This window comes from Fusarium tjaetaba (assembly GCF_013396195.1).
Source record: "Fusarium tjaetaba strain NRRL 66243 chromosome Unknown NRRL66243_c0000243, whole genome shotgun sequence".
NCBI lineage: Eukaryota > Fungi > Ascomycota > Sordariomycetes > Hypocreales > Nectriaceae > Fusarium > Fusarium tjaetaba.
In genome coordinates this window covers 76,949-89,989 of record NW_023501439.1, presented here as the reverse complement: position 1 = coordinate 89,989, position 13,041 = coordinate 76,949, and the positions used below count along the sequence as shown (strand labels likewise).

General features: G+C 49.3%; 5 protein-coding genes across 5 annotated transcripts; 2 read left to right on the top strand and 3 right to left on the bottom strand.

Annotated features, from left to right (window-relative positions):
* Positions 1–40: 40 nt before the first annotated feature.
* On the bottom strand, positions 41–1,022 carry FTJAE_10496 (5-carboxymethyl-2-hydroxymuconate isomerase; the record flags this gene model as incomplete). The annotated part of the gene is made up of 3 exons (XM_037343344.1): positions 41–517; positions 570–706; positions 758–1,022. The coding sequence occupies 3 exons, from the start codon at positions 1,020–1,022 to the stop codon at positions 41–43; spliced, it is 879 nt and encodes a 292-aa protein (XP_037202461.1).
* A 481-nt stretch (positions 1,023–1,503) lies between these two features.
* FTJAE_10495 (gentisate 1 2-dioxygenase oxidoreductase) lies at positions 1,504–2,592 on the top strand (the record flags this gene model as incomplete). Its single annotated transcript, XM_037343343.1, has 3 exons — positions 1,504–1,771; positions 1,825–2,137; positions 2,190–2,592. The coding sequence occupies 3 exons, from the start codon at positions 1,504–1,506 to the stop codon at positions 2,590–2,592; spliced, it is 984 nt and encodes a 327-aa protein (XP_037202460.1).
* A 342-nt stretch (positions 2,593–2,934) lies between these two features.
* On the bottom strand, positions 2,935–3,702 carry FTJAE_10494 (uncharacterized protein; the record flags this gene model as incomplete). The annotated part of the gene is made up of 2 exons (XM_037343342.1): positions 2,935–3,547; positions 3,596–3,702. 2 exons carry the CDS (start codon positions 3,700–3,702, stop codon positions 2,935–2,937), a joined length of 720 nt encoding a protein of 239 aa, XP_037202459.1.
* A 1,772-nt stretch (positions 3,703–5,474) lies between these two features.
* Positions 5,475–10,415, top strand: FTJAE_10493 (uncharacterized protein; the record flags this gene model as incomplete). The annotated part of the gene is made up of 6 exons (XM_037343341.1): positions 5,475–6,570; positions 6,622–7,981; positions 8,034–8,128; positions 8,628–8,737; positions 8,814–10,022; positions 10,092–10,415. The coding sequence occupies 6 exons, from the start codon at positions 5,475–5,477 to the stop codon at positions 10,413–10,415; spliced, it is 4,194 nt and encodes a 1,397-aa protein (XP_037202458.1).
* A 372-nt stretch (positions 10,416–10,787) lies between these two features.
* FTJAE_10492 (uncharacterized protein) lies at positions 10,788–12,455 on the bottom strand (the record flags this gene model as incomplete). Its single annotated transcript, XM_037343340.1, has 1 exon — positions 10,788–12,455. The coding sequence occupies one exon, from the start codon at positions 12,453–12,455 to the stop codon at positions 10,788–10,790; it is 1,668 nt and encodes a 555-aa protein (XP_037202457.1).
* Positions 12,456–13,041: the final 586 nt, after the last annotated feature.

The following is a 13,041-nucleotide window of genomic DNA, read 5'->3' as shown; positions in this document are numbered from 1 at the left end:
CTATGTCTATTTACCCAGATACCATGTTTTTATCTATCCATTACTCGAAGACCATCTTGTTCTTGACACTTCCCAACTCGGTGATGCTAACCTCTACAACATCACCGTCATTAAGATACTTAGGCTCCTTCATTCCCATGGCAACGCCACAAGGCGTTCCTGTGAGAACAACAGTTCCGGCTTCTAGCGTTGTGCCTTGGCTGATGAAGCTTACGATCTCCTCGACGCCGAAAAGAAGATCATTCGTACCCTCGCTTTGTCTCACCTCGCCGTTGACAGTTGTTGTCAGGTGCAGCTTGGAAGCGTTACCAACGACGGCTGGAGAGACGAGAAGAGGTCCAATGGGCGCGAACTTGTCGAAACCCTTGCTGAAGCACCATTGGGGAACACCGCCGGCCTTCTTGGGATCTCGTTGCCATGCTCGAGCGGAGACATCGTTGGAGACGACGTAGCCTGCTACGTAAGAGAGAGCATCTTCCTTGGTGATGTTCTTGCCAGACTTGCCAATCACGATACCCTAGATTTTGATATTAGCCAGTTTCCGGTAGGATGATAGCCAGAATGCTTACAAGCTCTCCCTCGTAGTCTATTGTGCCATCTTGGGCGATCTTGGGAATGGGGACATCCTCATTGAAGCCAGCAATGGAGGTAGAGGGCTTGATGAACAATGAGGGATAAGGCGGCGGTGTTCGGCCACCTTCCTTGACTGAAAACTAGAGTTAGTATAGTCCCAGCCAATAGGTACTTGGTCACTTACTGTGCTTGATGTAGTTAAGGCCAATGCATCGGATGATAGGCACATCAGCCGGTCGCAGCAGCTCCTTTACAGCCTTGACATGTACCTTGCCACCCTTGGTGAGTTGCGCCACAGGACTCTGACCCTTGTACTCAACAGCCCATAAGTGATTCTTGGCCAACTTCTCGGAAAAGTCCTTGTCATTCTCAATGACGGGGTCTCCAAAGGTCTCATTTCCGTTGTCATCGACAAAGCGGATGAGGCGGTTCCAAGTTGTTGAGGACATTTTGCGAGAGAATGATGTTGTGAAACTTCTGCGATACAATGGTGACACGATACTGGCTATTCTCATTGCTGTATTATCTTCAAGGTTGTATACTACCTGTTATAGTTGTTTCTAAAAGGCGTGATGATTGTCGGAGAGCGTTGGTAGTGAGGTCCACTGTTGTGGCCACTCATAGCGCGATCCGGTCGGAAGCTCAGAGTCCGGATCCCACCGGAGTCAAGCCGGAGAACGGATATTGGCTTCGGCTGTTGTGGATGATTGATTAGACGCGGTTCAATGTAACGGTTGTAGCAATTGTGTTGCCTATCGGTGCTACTTCCCCAGCTTTCTCGTGTCTGGGGATCTTACGATTGCTATCCACTCAAGACCATCCATCAACCCGCTATTTATCTAGAGAACACTCCAACGACAATTGCGAATCACTATCTGAGCCAAAAGTCATCTCAAGTGCATTTTATTTCTTGAAGAGACCACATAAGCGATGGGGAATTATACTAGCACAGTGGCGTCGGGCGCCTCGGATGGCGACTCGCCAGAGATGAAGCAGTATCTCAGCGAACTACCATCGAAGAACCTGGAGCCTCTTTGGTCACAGATGAGCATGATGGTGCCGCCGACACCGAACCCCACAGCGAAACCGCACATGTGGACATACAGAGAGGCCTTGCCTCATTTGGAGACAGCAGCCAAGTTGGTACCAGAAGAGAAGGCTGAGCGCCGAGTCTTGATGCTAGTAAACCCTAGCATGCGTGAGTACATCATATCTACGAAAGTACTGGCTTCATTTCACTGACATTTTTAGAATCACCATACACAACAGATACTATTTATGGAGGTCTTCAGATCGTCAATCCTGGAGAGACAGCGCCAGCACATAGACATCTTGCCTTTGCAGCTCGCTTCATCATCGATGGTGAAGGCTTCACAGCGGTTGAGGGCAAGAAGATGCCTCTCGTCAGAGGCGATGTTGTCATCACACCGATCTGGCACTGGCATGACCATGGAAACGAGAATGACAAGCCAGTCATCTGGTTGGATATGCTGAACCTTCCTCTATTCCGCTTTGCCCCAGTCCACTTCGCTGAGGGCTACTCTGACCCACGCTATCCCAGCGAGTCAGTATCTCTCTACCCTGCGCGACTATGATGCTTTCGCTAACGTTGTCAGACATTGCGACCCTTGCGAGTTCCGTTTCCCATGGGCTCCCGTTGAGAAAGAACTCAACGCTGACAAGAGCGACTATTCCATCTATCACTATAAGCTCTCAAATGGAAAGCCTTTATCGACATTCCTCGGCGTTCAGGCCGAGAGACTGAGCCCTGGTGCCACGGTGGAGTCGCAAGAAAGCCAGTCCTATCTTTATCACTGCTATGAAGGAAAGGGCCGCACTGAGCTTGTGACGCCAACTGGGGAGATGATGACGTTCAGGTGGGAGGCACGCGACACTTTTGCTGTACCCTCGTGGTGCAAGGTTCAGCATATTAATGAGTCTACCACGGAGCAAGCATATTTGGTGGCCTGTCACGACGGTCCATTCCTTGAATGCCTGGGTATTCAGCGAAGAAAGTAGTAGTACCAAATGGCCGACATGTCATATAACTGCATCTCTTTTGGCACGTCTATCATCAGCTAGCTTTAAGTTTAATACATGGCCAATATTTTCCAGGGGCTACTTTTGTTTCGAGATCTTCACAGGTCTTATCTTAATCACGACATAGGACTGTAAAACGAAAAGCGACGAGTTCAATATGATACGAGACTTTTTTTTTTTTTTATAAAAAAAAAAGGTAGGTTGATTAAAGGTAAAGTTGCCATAGTTTGTATTTGACATGGATGGCAGGCGCAAGAGTGAAGTTCCGCATCATAAGCGCCCGGACTCTGGGACTGAGGTGACAACTAGACATGGCTGTCATCACTTACCAGGCCCCTGAGCACTGACTTTCTGTCGCTCAATGGTAATGAAGAAGAGACTAGTATCGGCACTGCCACCGCCAGGGTTCTCCACGACGAAACCACCACTCACTGCATTCTCATCCCAGTTTTCATTTTCAAGATCTTCGTCGGAAAGAGTCTCAAGAGCCTCAGTGTAGTGATGGTCCTGGGGCTCCTTTCCAACAAGTTCCTTGATAAACTTCTTGTACTCGTTGTACAGGTTTTCCTCAACAAGCGCCCCGGTTGCATAGGTTATGGCAGAGTAAAGATGGGCCTCAGCGCCTCCAACCTTGTCGTTGTGGTCGTTGTATTCGTCGGTAATTCTCTTCTTGGCTGTGTCTAAGCCCTTCTGGTCAAGATTGTAATGGGCGACAATGGCACCTTGCTTAGTTGCAAGGATGACACCGAAGCAGCCAGCGAAGGATGAGCTTCCAACAACGTGATTACCAGCAGCAGTGAAGTCTACAAACTTTGTCTGATCCTGTTCGACGTATGTGTCGGCTTTCTTGCTTTCGCTGAGCTTCTTCTCGTAGGCTTCTAGCTCAGGAGTCATGACTCTGGCGTAGATATGTTGATCATCGCGAACAGCAAGCCTTGGTGCATTAGCTTCATTGAAAGATGGTTATGAGGAGTTGACTCACTGATTGGTGTAGGGCGCAGCGATGCAGACCTGAGAAGCAGCAAGCAGGAAAAATAGCGAGGCCAACAGCTTGGCCCAGCCGTTCTGGAAACTCTTAGAGCTCAACATGATGATGAGCTGAATAGGTCTAAAAGAGTGACGGTTTAACTAAACGAGTGTATAAAACGAAAGATGGTTGAAGAAGACAGTATTGCTCGATGCAATGAGATGGGTGATACTGGACAACTTCAGAGTTTCTATCCTACATATATGCTGGATAGAGTAGGGATGTCGGTGTAAGCTGACAACAGTAATGCAACACTGGAATCTCCGGCCATCAACCGTCAAGGCTTGAATCAGGATGAAATTACAGTACACGAGTTCCATAGAAAGGATCGTGAAAAAGCGGGTTCGTCGTTCATTCTTGGCATGATCTGTCTGTGCACGATGGGACTTGCAAGGCGGGACGAAGTTGAGATCGTCAGCCAAGACATGAAAACTCCGAAAGTCCTGACCTTTCCGTCTTACCCGTCAGCTTGTCGGCGGATAATGATGGACAAGAAGTTCTGAAAGGTGATGCAGAGTGATTGATTAGAATTCTAACTTTATCGTCCAGTCCACTGTTGATCAATCCTAAAACTGGATCGATGTTGCATTTGCTTATTGTAAACCATGGTTGTCTATTCAGAAGACGATTTTTAGCTGGCTCGAGGTATCACTCGGCGCTTATGGATGTTCATCCTAATCTCTTGTTCTTTACATAGCCTCGAACGTTCGCGATCCCGAGAACTTTACCATGAAAGGGATGGTTAGATTGCGATCCATAGATAAGCGTGAAGGATTCGCTTGATGTGACAGTCAGCCACCATTGCAAGGCTGAGAATGTCACCGCCCCCGAAGGATCGAGCGTTGTAACATGTTTGGCCCAGTAGGGCGCTCAGCTATGGAGATCTTTCACGGATGGAGCCTATGTTGGCTAAAGGGTCCTATTTTCAATGTACTACTACCCACTTGTTCGGTCTGACTGTTATTTTATAGGCCGGTTCTACGAACGTGGGCCGAACGGCTGCAACGGCAACTGATGGGCTGACGCGTAACAACATCTTTAAGATTAAGCATGTTTATTGACTATCGCTTTGTTTTGGTGGAAGTCGATGATAAAAAAGCTTCAAACATGGAAGATGTAATTGACACTCAAGCTTTGATACATGGCGTATTTTTTGTTAATGGGATGCTCCGTCTTGTACTGAACAATTTGAGGCCGAAGAAGTGATAGACGGCTTTTTCCATACTGGGTTTCCACTGTGACTGTGACAGTCGTAAATGGAAATGCCCGAACCAGGGCGAAGTCAGAAGAAGCGATTCATGTCGAGCAGAAGAAAGAGATTGAAACTGGAGATTCATCAATCATGCGCATCCTTCAGTGGTCTTTCAAGGCTGTCTAACGTCATCGATGCAACCTCACAAGTTCAGCTCCGCATCGAAAAGGAAGCGATCCACAGGGGTAAGCCAGGATCTAAGAAAAATTGAAGAGACGGAAAAAGGCACCCGGTGAGATGTGGCTTGGAACGGCACGGGCCGATATCATAACATGGCGATGAACCTCGAATGTAACTAGGATTTGATCCTTCTGAATCGTTTCAGTTGCATGTCCCCTCTGTGGATCTAGGAAGATTAGGCTGGCCATAGCGCCTTATCACAATGGATAAGCAGATGAGCTAGGAGTCGTGAAACTTTAGGTGAGATGTAAGCTTGAGTTACTATCCGGGTTATATACTTACTCTGTTGTGTCTGCAGTCCGTCGTATAGGCCTAGCCCGACATACTCATACTGAGTTCTTTCATTCGTTACACGCCAACTAAGTCATTCTTTTTATTTTGAGGCCCAGACAATCACTCGTTATGCGTCTGGTCGGCCTTGTTGTGGCTCTCGCCGCTCTGGCAGAGGCTCAACTCCCAGAGACTCCTGGAGCCAATGGTGAATCTACCACCACGACTCTGCACCCTCTTCCCTTTGAGACTACTTCGTCCGAGATTCCTGTGCTTGATCAGACCACTTCATCAGATATTGCGCTCCCAGAGATTAGCACAGGTGTTCCGGTTCCTGATATTGCATCTACTTCAACCGATATCTTGCCTGAGCTGCCTGAGTCAAAGAGCACCGACATTGCGGTTGGAGGTACTTCTACTGCCAATGGCGAGTCGCCTCTTGACTCGACATCCTCGGGTGATATCCCTATTGAACAGCCCAATACTGGGACGGGACTGCCCACTGGTCCTGAGACTACGGCTCAACAGCCTCCAGCTATCGACACTACAACATCACAGGGGCTCCTAGTAGCAGAGACAACTACTCAGCAACCTCCTGCTCTCAATACTGCCACAACTGATCAGACACCTGGTGTCGAGCCTACTAGCCAACAGCCCCCTGCACCTCAGTCAACTACTGAGCAAGGACCTGCTGTTGACACAACCACCCAGCAGCCTCCTGCTCAAGACTCCACAACTGAGCAACTGGCACCTCTGGATACCACTTCCCAACCTTTTGTTGGAGAAGAGACTACCAGTTCCCAGGCTCCTGTTGTCGTCATCACTTCCTCAGAACAGCCTGTTAAGGTGCCATCAACGACTGAGAAGTCTGAGGACCCCAAGCCTACTACTACTACTAAGCAGGAGGAAGCTGAGCCTACTAGTAAAGGCGATGAGTCTGATCCTAAGTCCGAAGACTCAGACAATGATGACCCCAAGACCAAGGATGAGACTGAACTTGAGCCCACCACCAAGCATGATGAAGCTCCTATCACAGTTCCTCCTGCTGCTGTCACTGCTGAGCCCCAAGAGACTATCTCTGGTGTCAGCGATAACACTCTTCATAGCACCAAGGATAGCGATGGCAATGATGTTGTTGTCCCTGTCCTCTTCGGCCCCTCCTGCCTGATCTTTTGTGAGCATGCTGGCAAAGACAATGGTCCTGGCGGTATTGTTCTTTGGGGTATTGGTAAGTCCACTGACCTTTTCCCCCTCAGGTTTGTACTGACATGAGACTTAGGGCCTGCACCTGGAAGCTACGTCCTTCCCCCTCTCCCTGGTATCACTCCTGCTCCATCAGCTGTCATCATCGAGGGAGGTGTCCCAACACCAGTCGGAACTCAGACACCCGAGGATCCTGATGATCAGGAAGATGATGACGATGACGACGACAAGAGTACTGCAGAGGAAGAGACCAAGACTGAAGCTAAGACTACTGAAGCCAAGTCCACTGCTGAGTCTTCCGCAGCTTCCACTACTGAGGCTAGCATCACTGAGCTGCCTCAACTATCCATGGGCGTTGAGACGGTCGTAGTGAACGTTGACGCTACTCCTACCACCGGCGCCACTTCCAGTGAAGTTACAACGGAGGCCACCAGCACTGAAGCATCTACCCAGACTACCGAGCTTCCTCAATTGTCTATGGGCGTGGACACGGTCGTTGTAGACGTCGACGCGACTCCAACCACTGGAGGAACTACTGAGACTTCTGCTACCACTACTGAGACCACTGAGGCTACCACTCAGACAACTGAGCTTCCTGAGCTGAGCATGGGGGTCGATACAGTCGTTGTCGATGTTGATGCTACCCCTACTACAGGAGGCACTACTGAGACCTCCGCTGAGTCTGCCACTACCGAAGAGTCGAGCACTGAGGTTTCCGAGACCACGAAGACTCGGGATACCACTACCGCCGAGATGACGTCGACAGAAGCCACAACTGCTGAGTCTACGACAGCAGGACCTACATCTACCGAGGCCTCTTTGCAGTCTACTACTCTCGCTACCTCCACCACTACGAAGGGACCTGAACGCGAGTATCCCTGCATCATTCACGCCAATCCGGGCATCGACCCTTACTGCGCCTGTGAGACTACAGTCAGTGGCAAGGGCTTCTATGTTTCCACTGATCTGATCTCATCGTCTTGCGCCGACTACACGACCTTCCCGTCCTCTATCGCGACTGATGCCTTTGAGCCCAAGGTCACCGAGAAGCCCGACCCAGAGCCTTTCGTCAAGACCGACGATGGCACCGTGGTTTCTTACCCCGACCGCACAGTCAAGATTGGAAACTACCCTGGTGGAAAGTATACTTACACCCAGGGTGTCGGAGACGGCGTCACGCTCGAGACTCCTTTGCCCACGCAGACCGATGCGAACAACAAGGGGTCTAGCCAGTGCGGCAGCATCGACGATGCATGCGACCGTGCTTTGAACGATGGTTTCGATGATGAGACGACATACACGGACTATGTCTCGCGCTATGCTAGGATCAAGAGCGGTATGATCATGCTCGCGTCGTTTGGCCAAGCTGGTTGCACGGCGCAGTTCAAGTGTGATGACTATGGTCTCGGAATGAAGGGCAAGGATATCAAGGATGCGTAAGTGAACCCTTGCATAGTCGATGATGAGTTTATGCTAACTATTTCGCAGTGTCCAGCACATGAAGGATAATGATGGAGTGGGCAAATGTGGAACAGCTTATCTATCCAACACGTGTCATATCACACTGAACTACTGCACCAATTGTCACCATGACGGTTGATCAACTGTAACTGTGACACCGTGGAAATGGCGGCTTTATGTTAGCAGTTTTTATAAAGATTCGTTGCCGTGTTAGATAAATCACGAAACTGACGCGTTACCGCGTTGCCGATGCCAAAACTAGTTACGGTAAATGCATGTCTTGTTTTCACGTGATAAGAGCTCTGATGATACACCCCCTCCCGCGTAGGTATGGCTGCTGTAGGTTCCTAGGGATACGGATGGGCTTTCATTTTTCCAGTTCCAGTGGGGTAAGGTCTGTACCGTCATAGTGAAACCAAACCTGGAATTCCAAACTTGTCGATAACATACATCAATTGCACGATAGTTACAGCCTCCGTCTTCATTCCTTGTGTCACAATGCGTTCCGACTATGATATCTGTAACCTTATGTACGGTGCCTCAACGGCGGCCGAATTCGACTTTTATCAGGGCGAGCCTGAACCCCGCCTTGAGCCCCTGCTCTAGACACTGTCATGCAAGGTCGGCCTCTTGCGTCCAACTGCCGGTTGCTTCAGATGCCCAACGAGATCCTGGCCAAGATCGTCACGTTCGTCGCTCAAGACAAGGATGCCTTGCAAGAGCTTGCCCTCGTCAATTCTGACTGCTGCGGGCTTTCTCGTGCTTGCCAATTCTCCGAGTTTAGATTCGACTACAGCCCCAAAAAAGGCCATGCTTCTGCTCCAACTCGCCAAGGGGACGATTGAGGGCCGCACCGGTCCCGGCATCTTAGACTGTGTGCGGAAATTCACATTCAAGCCCGACCCATACCAGGTTCGCGCTGTTCACAATGGCGTCTGGCGCAGGTTCCAAGAAGATCGCGGCGAAGAGTACGGAGGAACTTCTGAAATTAAGGAACAAGGTGCAGAGATCTTCAAACTGATCCAACATACTGTCGCCCTCAATCTCAAGGCCATGCGCAACCTCGAGACCCTGGTCTGGGATTGTAATTTCTCACTAGCTAAAAACACCTGGCTGCTCATGGCCTGCTCTACAGCCCATAACCTTCTTATCAACGACTCCCTCATCGCGGAGAGTTTTTCTCTAGGGCCTCCTCTGACCCCGCCGTCCTGGCCTTGGCGATCACTCGCTCTGATGAATGCCAGGTTGGTGGGCTCCTGGGACCAAGAGAATAGTCAACGTGGCGTACCACTGCGACCTAACCCCACCCAGGGCTTCTTCAAAAGTCTTTTCCAGCTTTGCTCCCCAACTCTCGAATCACTGACCTGGGAGAGTTGGCATCCCGAGGCTTGGGAGCCTCTCTCTCTTGGGACGTCCTTTCCCAAACTGCGAAAGCTCCGAATCAGGCCCGGTCTCGATGTAATGGATAGACCAAGCTTTGCTGCTTTCCCTTCTGCGCCACTCAAGTCCCTTGAACTGGCTCACTCGTCTGTTCGGTTATTTGAGGATATCATTCGTCCCCATGCCGAAGAGCCATATCGGGATCTTGAGGAGCTTGTTGTCGACTTTGCTGATAATATGCAGCTTATCACAGAATTGATCCTCAAGCATAATGGCTTGAAGAAGCTTTGGGTGACTCAAAGTTACTATATGTCGGGTCGTGATAATTCTTTCGATCGAGTCTTGATCCCTGGCCTTGGAAAGGGTCGATTCAATAACCTCCGCTCCTTGTATATTAAATGGGGTGGTCAAAATAAGGATGCTGGCCACGGCAAAGACCATTTCGGCATCCCGTCGGAATCCCTAGCGGCTATCTGCGAGCTTACAACTCTGGAGCAGTTGGGCCTACGCTGCGATGAAATGACACCTGAGTACACCTCTTACGAGGACTACACAGACGAGACCTACCCCATCTGGCCCATCGACCATGGAAAAATGCAAGCTCGTCTGCAAAGTCTCAAGAACCTTAGGATGCTGGTAATAAGGGGAGATACATATACTCCGAGGATGAACGAAGATATGGGGCATATCTATTACTATGCACAGGCTTTTGCGAACGCAGAAGATTTCCAGACGGCCAAGGATCACCCGGAGCTTGCTCCCTACGTGGAGAAGGGTCGAAGCGATGCAAGGATAGCGTGGTCGTACGCACATTTGTATCGCATGCTTGAGTATGCAAGGGGTTACCGAGCAGTGTTGCCAAAGCTCGAATGGATCCTTTGTGGGCAACGTCCGATGAAATTCGTCGAGGAAGCGCAGGGGGTTGTCCAGCCCTATCCCGTCGGTAAAGAGAGGGACGAATGCAGATCATTCATTAGAAGAGTTTTTGGTCTTGCTTCTGAGGTTGAAATAGCACATATAAGGGACTAAGGCAGGGTACATGTTCGGGTTTAAAAGCCTGCTGCACATTGTTGATTCTCGATACATGTTGTTGTAGTGGTTCATCGGATGGCCTTGGTTTCCGGTGTCTGTTACAAAGGTTTCAATATGTATATGGAATCATTCTTTCTGGTTGGGTTTCCAAAGATTCATCTCTCATGAACGGACGGACAAGATATATTTGAGCTACAATGTAGTTGACTGCCACCTATAAGCTTATATATTTCAGCTATGAGTCAGACAAAATGCCAATTGACATTTCACATTCCAGCTTTCGATGAGTTTGGAAAATCGACATGCTCACTACTGATTGCAAAGGTGGCTAGCTTATACTCAACGTTCCTCTACTCGTATATAACCATCCTATGGAGATGTCTGCGTGAACCAGCCAAGAATTTGAGGTGCAGAAATACGGATCTGTATCATTTTATCATCACTCTTCATACCGTACCCAGCCCCCTTATTTCCATCCGTGCCACTCTTGAAAGCTCGAAATGCTAGCAAGCTACCACCTGATGATAGACAGTCGTCGATGTCCTGGACCTCACTCCCCTGGAAGGTCGTATGAGAGGTTAGGGTAATGCACATATCCTGGACAACAAGGAAGCCAGTAGTCCAGGCCGGTAACTGACACTCAGTGGTATCGATTATCGACCCGCTAGCGAATAGTTTGCGGACATCCTCAGCGTTACCTGCTGAGATATTTGCTGTAGGGTCGGTGCTTTTGCCAAGCACCTGGGCCTTGAACCATGGTCTGTCGATAGCAACTTTCCTTGCGCTGAACACAACCTTGACATCGGTGTTTTCAGTAGACAAAGTGTTTCTCTGGCCGCTAGTGGTAAAGCTAGTGATACCAGACTCGCTAGAGGACAAAAGATTGGTTGCCCATGCCGGATTCGAAGACGAAGTACAACTGAGTCTTGACTGGGACTGCGTCGATGTCCAACTGTCAATGGTCAAGGTCTCCCAACCTGGAGTTGAAGCACTGCCTTGGAAAGCATTGGAAGTTTCCTGATAGTTCTGACTGCCAGTTCCTCGGAGCATGTTTTGATACTTCTCAATTTCCACAGTAAGCGACGCAATCTGATCATTAATGCCAGCAAGTTCATCGCCCCTATCACGGGATGTGGCCTGTAAGACCTCCGACTGAGCCCGGTTAAGTGCTTCGGTAGCCTTAACAAGGTCGTTGGAACTTTGGACATGTTTCATTTGCAGTTCAAGCAGGAATTTCCATTGTTCATCGCTCAGGGGCCCTTGCTGGTACTTCTGGAGCAATGTACTGAGTTCGATCTTGTTCGTGTCGTTTAGTCCTCTTATAGCTGCAATATCGTCCTGTGCCGTTGAACAAGCTTGAGAAAAGTATATCTTTATGCACACGATGGCTGAATCAGTAAAGCGCTTGGCCATTTCCGCTTCTATGGCGTCAACAGCTGCTCTTGCATCATCCGCAGCCTTTTGCAACGGCTTGAGGTCACCCAAGGCGGCCATGAGAGCGTTCTTCCTTGCTTTAAAAAAGCTACGTCGGCTTATGGCGTCTTGTAGCTGACTCTGACTACCACCAGTATTATCTTGCTGTGAAGGGTCCGAGAGACTTTTAGCCCAGTCGCTAGGGACAAGATTAATAGGATAAATGTCTTCTGTGTCATCCATGTTGCGGTTTGCGCAAGACCTCAGGTCCTCTCTGGCCTGCTGTAATGCTTCACCCGTTTGGTCTGGGTTGGCTTCTTCGTCGGCCGAGATGAGGCCGGAAAGTACCTGGTCGTATTTCTCTGAGAGTTTGTTCCCGTTGGGACCGCCAACAATGTTGGATAAGTCTAGCATACCATCTGTGAGACTGAACTCGGCTTCAGCTACGGAGGATGGCTTGGTCATCTGTGTGAAGTCCGAATCGCTTCCATCGTAGTGGAAGGCGCTTCTGTCCAGAAGCTGAGTGGGGACCTGGATCTGGAAGAGAGTCTTATCTTCAGGATCGAACTTTTCGCGAAGCGCATCATAGATGTTGACCAATAGAAGGTCTGCCTGGAAACTCATGGTTGCCGAGAAGTACATGCAATGTTCTCTGTCGTCAGAATTGTCAAGAGAGCCCGCCCCCGGTTTTGAAGTCGATGTGTGGAGAGCAGTGAGGGCTGACTGAAGGAGGGGTTGTTGAAGCTAATTCCAGTGGCTGAGACATGGCCGTGGTCTGGCCAAGGATGGATTTCTCGACGAGACTACGGAGTACCCACGTTCGTTTTAACAGCCGATCACAAAGTCGGCACCAAGAGAGCAATGTGATATGGAACTAAGGTTGTCAACAATCTAGCAATGTATTATTGATCAGTACTCTGTAATTACGATGCTTTCCGCGATTGCAAAGTCGGAACCCCAAGACTGAGCTTTGAACTGCACAGCCCCCTCGCGCTAGCAAGCTGAAATCACCATAAATAGTTACTGTAGTTACCTTTAGACCTGGCCTTAGACCTTTTTAAGCTAGGTCAAATTTTCAGGTCCATCAAACACAAGGATACAGCGGCTAATAAACAGCGAGCACTGAGCTGACTGTGAAAAGGCTATCACAGAAGAGGCCTATTCATTGAAGCAAAACCACTCAACAATCGACACTATCTGGAATCAGGAT